The sequence below is a fragment of the Paramisgurnus dabryanus genome, chromosome 3, assembly GCF_030506205.2.
Source record: "Paramisgurnus dabryanus chromosome 3, PD_genome_1.1, whole genome shotgun sequence".
Classification (NCBI taxonomy): Eukaryota; Metazoa; Chordata; class Actinopteri; order Cypriniformes; family Cobitidae; genus Paramisgurnus; species Paramisgurnus dabryanus.
In genome coordinates, this window is record NC_133339.1 from 34,448,349 (window position 1) to 34,456,326 (window position 7,978).

The following is a 7,978-nucleotide window of genomic DNA, read 5'->3' on the forward strand; positions in this document are numbered from 1 at the left end:
ATGTTTGAAAAATCCTCTCTCTTTCTTACTAAGAGAAGTAGCATTATTGTGTATTATAAGCTAATCAAGCCCCATTCTACACACTGACAGTTGCTAATCAGAATTAGCATGAATATGAAGAGTAATGTTAGTGATGCAAAGGAAAGAAGGAGCTCTTCCTGAATTCATAAACGTAAATTCCCAATCTTTCCACTACGTTATCCGGATGTCATCAGGACAAACAAAACATGCTGGATTCTCATCACATAATCTCTTAAGCCTTCACAAATGTTGGTTCTTGTGCCTCTCTTGATTTTAAAATCCCATCTTCCCATAATAAATAAAAGTCTCATGACGAAAATTTTGAAGTGGGATGAAATCGTGTACACATTTTTGTATGGATGGGTGGATTCTCATCAAAAGATTTTAGTCCCTGGCTGCTGTGAACCATCTCAAGGTGTATTCACTTTATTGAAAAAGCCAAGTGCAAATGAATATTTACAATCAAGTACTGTGTATTTAAATGACATAGAATTGCTACGGTGTAGTCTTTACAAGGCTTTTAAGACCTCTTCATTCTGACCATCATGCATTCATAATTTATCTATTTAATCGAAAAGCAATCTTTTTGAATGTGGATTTACATGCCTTTATTTCTCACTACACAGTACAGTTTTTTCTCATCATCAATCAAAATGCTTTTATTCTGCTTTTACATAAACCAAGCATTTATGTACAAATATGTACAATCAGTTATATCTACACAAAGGAGTCTTCTTTATTTACAATCTCAAATTTTAAATCAAGCCAATTACACCCATTATTCTTGTAAAATGCTTTATCATGATGCCCTGTAACTGCAAACAGTGAATACAGATACAATCTATATGCTAATGTTGTATCAAAGCACTTTGCTATTATTCTAGTGTGGTGTGGCATATGGCCAGCCCTGAAGTGCACGCTATTTCACAACACTGAATAAACAACACTTAAGTGCATCCTGCGTCCTTAATAAGCACCCCGACTACAATTGAGACAATTCAGTATTGCTTTTAAATACAGTTCGCTCTGAGAGACTTTGGAGGGAAACCATTTGGCTGCTATTGGGACACCAGTCAGACAGGGTCTCCACTGACTCCTGGCTCACGGCACCGTGTCGCCGGACGGATCGCTGGCTTTTGAGTGAGAACAAATTGGACAGTTTAACAGAGCTGGAGGACCTAAAGACAGAGAGCATCCTCTGATGATACTTTGACCGGACTGCTCTGGCCGAACGGTACAGATCTCCTAAAAAGCAATAGCAGATGGGATTGAGGCTGGAGTTAGTGAGCCCCAACCACTGGGCAAAAGGGCGAGCTTGCAAAACCCAGTGAGGCGGATGAACCTCTCGGTCAATAACAATATCTGCCACGTACAGCGGTAGCCAGGAGACAGCGAACAGGATGACCAAAGTGACCACCACCTTGGCGATCTTCTTGCGCATCTTCAAGCGTGAAGCGTGCGTGGCCTGACTGTGCGGGTCAAAGTCGGCGAAATGTTGAGAAGCCTTCCAGAGCTTCCTGCCGGTCAAAAAGCTGATGATCAAGTTGAAGGTCACAGGTATGCAGTAGAGAGCCACAAAAAGAAGCACGTTGTAGGCCTGTTTGAGTCTCGCCTGTGGCCAAAGCTCCCTGCAAATGGGCACGCTGATGTCGATCAGGTGGATCTCATCTAACTTAATCATGAAGAGTAGCGGCGCACAGATAGCAGAGGACAGGACCCACACGCACACGATAGTGATGTAGATCTTTTTCTGTGTAAAATAGGAAAGGGAACTGAGTGGACTGTGAACGCTGTAGTACCTATTAACGCTGATGACGGTCAGACTGAGAACGCTGGCCGAAACAGACACGGCCTGGATGAACGGGACGGCTCTGCACAGGAGGTCTCCGTAAACCCACGCGGTGTAAATGGTGTGGCCGAGGGTGATGGGCATGCAGATGCAAACCACCATCAGGTCACACACCGACAAGTTGATGAGTAAAGTCCGGGTGGCACTGATGCTCTGCATCCTATTCGTTTTCTGGCAGGTGAGCATTCGAATGGCCATGAGATTTCCAATGAAGCCCACCACAAATGATAGCGAATACATGACTGTGAGGGAGATGGTAGTGGGCTCCTTGATGGTCAGCAGCAAAAGCCTCTCCAGCTCTCCACTCCGGTGGAGGAAAACATCGCTCATGAAGTCGTCCTCGTGAGAGCCATTCAAAGGCAACAAGGTGTTTGTGAGCTGCAGCTCTTTTTTCTGATAGCTTGTGGTGAAATTCATATTCCTTGCGTTGCTCGTAAAGGCTTGGGAAATTTCTGGGATGTTTTCATAGGCAGAAGTCGGAATCCAGAGGTTAGTTCAAACATCCCAGAGCTGAGTACTTAGATTTAAGCAATCTTCTGCTTTAACAAGAAAGGATAAAGTACCGGAAACCAGGATTTAAGCAAGTAGACGCTGTCAAAACATAGCACAGGTTAGGAGGGAAATTAAAAATGATAAGAAGTTCATTTAAAACAATGACTAAAGTAATTATATTTTAACAGATTCATTTCATGCTTCATTAAAAATTATAAGCAATAAAATCACGGAAAAAGTACTGCAGATCATCTATCTATCTATCTATCTATCTATCTATCTATCTATCTATCTATCTATCTATCTATCTATCTATCTATCTATCTATCTATCTATCTATCTATCTATCTATGCGGTTGCAAATCCGAAGAGGTACATTTTTTAAAATGAGAAAGGAGAGAAATAAGAAAGTAGCCTGCAGCTTAACAGAATAAATAAATAATATACGAACCGTGTTACTGTTACATTACGACTTAGATCGTGATTCCCGTTGTTTTAAATTGCTATCAAGAAATCATTTTTATCTTTCGCTTTGTATCTATAACTTTCTCACCTGGCGATTATTCATTTACGTCCTCACTTGACTGAATTTATTTTTCCGACATTTTTTATAGGCTATATAAATTGCATTCCCAATGCCACTTCGCAGACATTCAAAAAGTCCTTTTGAAAAAATAGAAATACATACCGTGAGTTTGTCAGATATTTCAGAGGTTGCAGGTGCTCACAGAGAAAGGCAATGTGTTCATCTCAGGCTAATGTGAGGAAATGCGCGCCTGCGATGCGGCTCGGTTGCGCGTATCCGCTGGCAGAAGTGATGCGCGTTCCCTGATATGATGGGAACAGTTTTCTGGCTCCGCACACTGTGCCGTTGATCACTGTATTATTATACAAGCGGATATGTCGGGAAGGGCGTGAAATGAGCCGGGAAATAAAGGAAATAATTCGATTGAAAGTGTGTGCATGTCCTGGTTGATAAAGTTTGTCGATTACAGTTTTTTTTATTCGCTTTGGTACTATTTTCACAAGTATGTGGTAAAACTTCACAACTGTTAGTACAAAACTCTAGGCAGATCATCAAATAGTCAGTTTTTTCAAACATTTAATCATATGTTCAATTGACTTAGTACAACACACAAAATTATACATTCACTTTTTCACAACACTTAATCAATGTGTCATCAAAGAAATATCTTTCATTTGAAGTAATTGTCTTTCACAATGCAATGCTCACAATACTTTTGAAATGCTTCTCATCTCATTTGTGTAAATACATTTGACCATCACTAAATCCAAATGATCTTAATGGTTAATCACTGAACCATTTGGTAAACCTATATATTTTCATTTCAGCAATATACAGTATATGGATTTTGAGAACTACAAAAATAAAACCTGTGTTTGTACGAACATATAAATTATGTGTAACCACACATAATAAAATACTCTTTATTGCTAATTGATTTTACATAGTGGTAACCAAAGTTGGTCATTACAGTAGATTTACTGTACTGTAAAGTGGGGGTGTAAACACTGGCAATTTATTTCAACATGAAGCACAATAGATAGCAAGGAATAAAAAGATCTTGTGGACAAGGGATCCGTCAGAGAGGTGGGCATGGGGACCCACAGAGAGGTCAAAGAGATGGACAAAAATCTACGGCCAAATGCTCAAGACAGGCTCGATCCAAATTACTGTAATGTAATGTAATGTGTGCACTAAATTTTATGTTTTCATTCAGTTACATTATAGAAAGTATACATATGTTACAATTATATCTGAAAAAAACTACTGTAATTTGCTCAAATGATTGTAGAGGATGTCTTCATTGATCCTTCACTTGATTACACATGTGATGGATATTTTGGAAATGATAGATTATGTAAGTAATGTAAGTGTAGTGCCTAATGTGAAACTGTGTACAGCAATATGTATTTTTTTAGTACTGTAGCATATTAATTTCAGCACTATTAAGACTGATTTGAAACATGTATCTTGCATTGTTTGCTGTTGGATGAACTGATTGTTAAAAGTACTAAACTGAAAGAAGATCATACCGTTGTGTTTCGGTGATTAAACCAAATGTTCTCATTACATATTACAATAATCTTGTATTTGAAACAATGACTATGTGGACTGAAAACATGTGCAACTCACTGAAAGCATTACATCAGGTTTTGAAAGAATGACTAGCTGCGTTACAAGTGTGATCAGTTTGGATTTTTGCACTAAGAGTTTTGAAAATGTACACCTTACTTGTGAAAATAGTACCAAAGCGAATAAAAAAAACTGTAACTAGCTAATAACTACACTGGCTAGCCTGCATGATATTATATGGTGTGTATGGGTGAGTAAATTAATAAAAATGAATAAAATGCGCAAAGCCATAAAATGCCATAAAATTGGCAATTATTGTGATAATTGGCCTAAATAATAATGAACAATATAATGTGCGTGCGTGTGAACATGTTTCTTAATGTTACAACTTACACAGAGTCTTGCAGCAATAGCTTACCAGCTAACATACAAGATATTAACAACGTATGAACTAACAAGTTGTATAAAAAATATAGTTAGTATAGAGTATAATGAGATTTGCTGTTAAAAAAACTCTCACAACACACAAGTTCAACACACTTGATTAAAGTAAAAATAGACTTTTTTTACACCTCTGGTGATTTGTCTTATTTTATTTGTCTTATTATCTATTGGATTAATAATTGTGACGTACCTAATATTATTTAATGTACTGTACAGTACTGAGAACAGCTTTATTCCCTTTAAATAAAAAATAAATAAAAATAGTCCCTTGAGATGATATTGAAATAAAAACACAACTATGGGCACTGAAAAAAATATTCATTCAAATACTCAAATTTTTAAAGGTAAGTGGTTGCAATCCATTTATTTACGCTACATCTAAACAAAAGTTTTTTATTTTTTTAAATGTAGCTTAAATAAATTGATTGCAACCATACTTACCTTAAATAATTGAGTAAATTGAATGAATCGTTTTATTTCAGTGTGTTTTGAAGAGAGTCACGACTTCCCTAATATGGTGACACAGTGGACAGCAACACGCCAAAGCATTTAATGCAATGTCTAAGTATTGAATATGTTTTGAGTAATCTTCATAGGAGCCTTTTCTGTTGTTCATGTGTTGCAAGAGTCTCATGATCATCACATCTTCACCACAAATTAATTTATTTGTTAAAGGGGTCATATTGTGATTTTTTATAATTTAATTTTTTAATAAATATATAGCGCTTTTACTGCAGCACTCAAAGCGCTTTAGGGAGATTCTTCTCAACCACCACCAAAGTCAAACTTATTATTTTAAGTTATTTTATTTAATGCATTCTAAGCTCAAATTGGATCCGAAAATTACACACACGCAGATGGTTCGCCACCAAAGCAGCTCCTTCCAGTTAGCTGTAAAATAAGTCTTTGTTGTCCCCAGAGTGCGTATATTAAGTTTTATCTCAAATTAATGAATTATAATTGCCACTTTGTAGGCCTGAGCAAAAATGTGCCGTTTTTGGGTGTGTCCTTTAAAATGCAAATGAGCTGATGAAATGCAAACACTGATCGCAATAGAGACAGAGTGCATTTATTATAATTTGAAAATCACATCCACCGGGGGAAAACAATCCAACCGTCTCCATTCATTTTGTAATGCGTGAGGCTGCCTCCTTGGCATTTCTGGCTTATAAGAATAAACAGAATAATGCCTAAAAGCTGCTGTGTGACAGGGTGTACAGTTTAGCTAAAAACCCCAGAAATACGTTTTTATAAGCTACTGAGCCGTAAAACCCACCCTTTAAGGAGACAAAAGTGGATCTCCAATTACGTTTTCCTCCAGTGGAAATGGCAAGTTGCCTGTATCCCCTTTTGTGTCTTAAACGCTCATTTTTGGGATCGACAGCTTATTAAACTTATTTCTGGGCTTTTTGGCTTGTTAGCCGAACACCCTGTCACCCAGTAGTGTTTAGGCATTATTTAGTTTTTTGTTATAAGTTAGAAATGACAAGGATGCGGCCTTACACAATACAAAGTCATTGAAGACGGATTGATTGTTTTCCCCCTAATGGTTGTGGTTTTCAGATTGTGACGCATTGCGCTCTGTCTCTATGATGGTGGTTTGTTGAAATTGAAACTCAGGGCTGCGTTCAGCTAACACAGTCTCACCCCATTTCGTCAATATTTGACGACACTTGACCATTCGTCATATGTTGACGTGAAGGGTATACCTTTCGCGTCATTTTTTGACGAACTGGGGACTTCAATACTATTACGTCCGTTGCATTCTCTTTCCTATTTTATTACCATTTGCGCGTCGGTTTAGGGTTAGATTACGCGAAATTAAACAGTGTACGCGAAATTAAACAGTGTATGCGAAATTAAACAGTTGTCACCTGGCGTTGGGGTTAGAAACAGTTGTCACCTGGCGTTGGGGTTAGAGTTAGGTTTGGGTAGGGATGTCATTATGTAAATCTAACCCTAAACCGACGCGCAAATGGTAATAAAATAGGAAAGAGAATGCAACGGACGTAATAGTATTGAAGTCCCCAGTTCGTCAAAAAATGACGCGAAAGGTATACCCTTCACGTCAACATATGACGAATGGTCAAGTGTCGTCAAATACGACAAAACGTTGCAAAACGTTTTTTTAAACAGAAACGGTGATGTGTTAAACACATTGTTTTGATGATGCAACCATTACATTTCAAGGTAAGAATAAAACTACAATGATTGTATGTCTTAAAATAAATAAATCTTAATTTTTGAATATATTTCAACAGAAATGTGAGGACCTCGGTGACGTATGCGGTCGAGCAACGCGACTTCCGTAAAACAAACCTGAAATCCTGTTCGGGACGTGTCCAATGGAACTGGCACGAATGGCCACCCTATAGCCTAGCTATGTGTCCTCTTATATTTAATGCTTATTTAGTTTAACTCTTTTTATTGAAACTTTTTAACAAATTGACCAAATAGAAGTCAGTATTTGTTTTGACAATGCGAGAAATAGCAGCACAACCTCAGACAAAAATATTTCACATTCTCAGAGCTGAGGGAAGGAAGCAACAAAGGCCAAATACTCAGTAAAAGTGCATTCCAGAGAAAAGATTAGTGCTTTTCTTTAAAGTACTGTAGAATGGGTTGCCAAATACTATCAAATGTTCAGTGTTACTAAGCATTATAAGTGTAAAGTGCAAATGGTCATGCATCCAATGACGAAAGTTGGGTGGGGTAGAATTTTTTCCAGTTTATGCTTTTTACCAATTATCAAACAGATTGTTTGGGCATTTGAGTGTATTTTTAATGTTGAATCCAAATAAAGCTACAGTGTAACAATCAACATCTATTTTTATGTAACTTTATCGTAACAAGTTAAGTTGTCAACTTATCACAAGTCAAAACTTAAATGGTCGAATTGACTTACATAACCAAGTTGTTTTAACTTCATGCTGCTGCATTTATTTTACAGTGGGGGGCATGGTTCAATGTCCAAAAGAAACATATCAGAAATAGATTTAAGATTGACGTCAAAAAAAGAGTTCAGTGCTGGGAAAAGCCAGAAAGTTTGGGAAAGAGTTCCTGAAGCTTGTCAC

The 7,978-nt window shown here is 37.4% G+C and overlaps 1 protein-coding gene across 1 annotated transcript; it reads right to left on the reverse strand.

Moving 5' to 3' along the window:
- Positions 1-619: 619 nt before the first annotated feature.
- Positions 620-3,292, reverse strand: LOC135766915 (galanin receptor type 1). Its single transcript, XM_065276454.2, has 2 exons — positions 3,051-3,292; positions 620-2,461 (listed from the first exon to the last, which is right to left on the reverse strand). The coding sequence occupies exon 2, from the start codon at positions 2,285-2,287 to the stop codon at positions 1,004-1,006; it is 1,284 nt and encodes a 427-aa protein (XP_065132526.1). The 5' UTR covers positions 2,288-2,461; positions 3,051-3,292; the 3' UTR covers positions 620-1,003.
- Between the last annotated feature and the right edge of the window lie 4,686 nt (positions 3,293-7,978).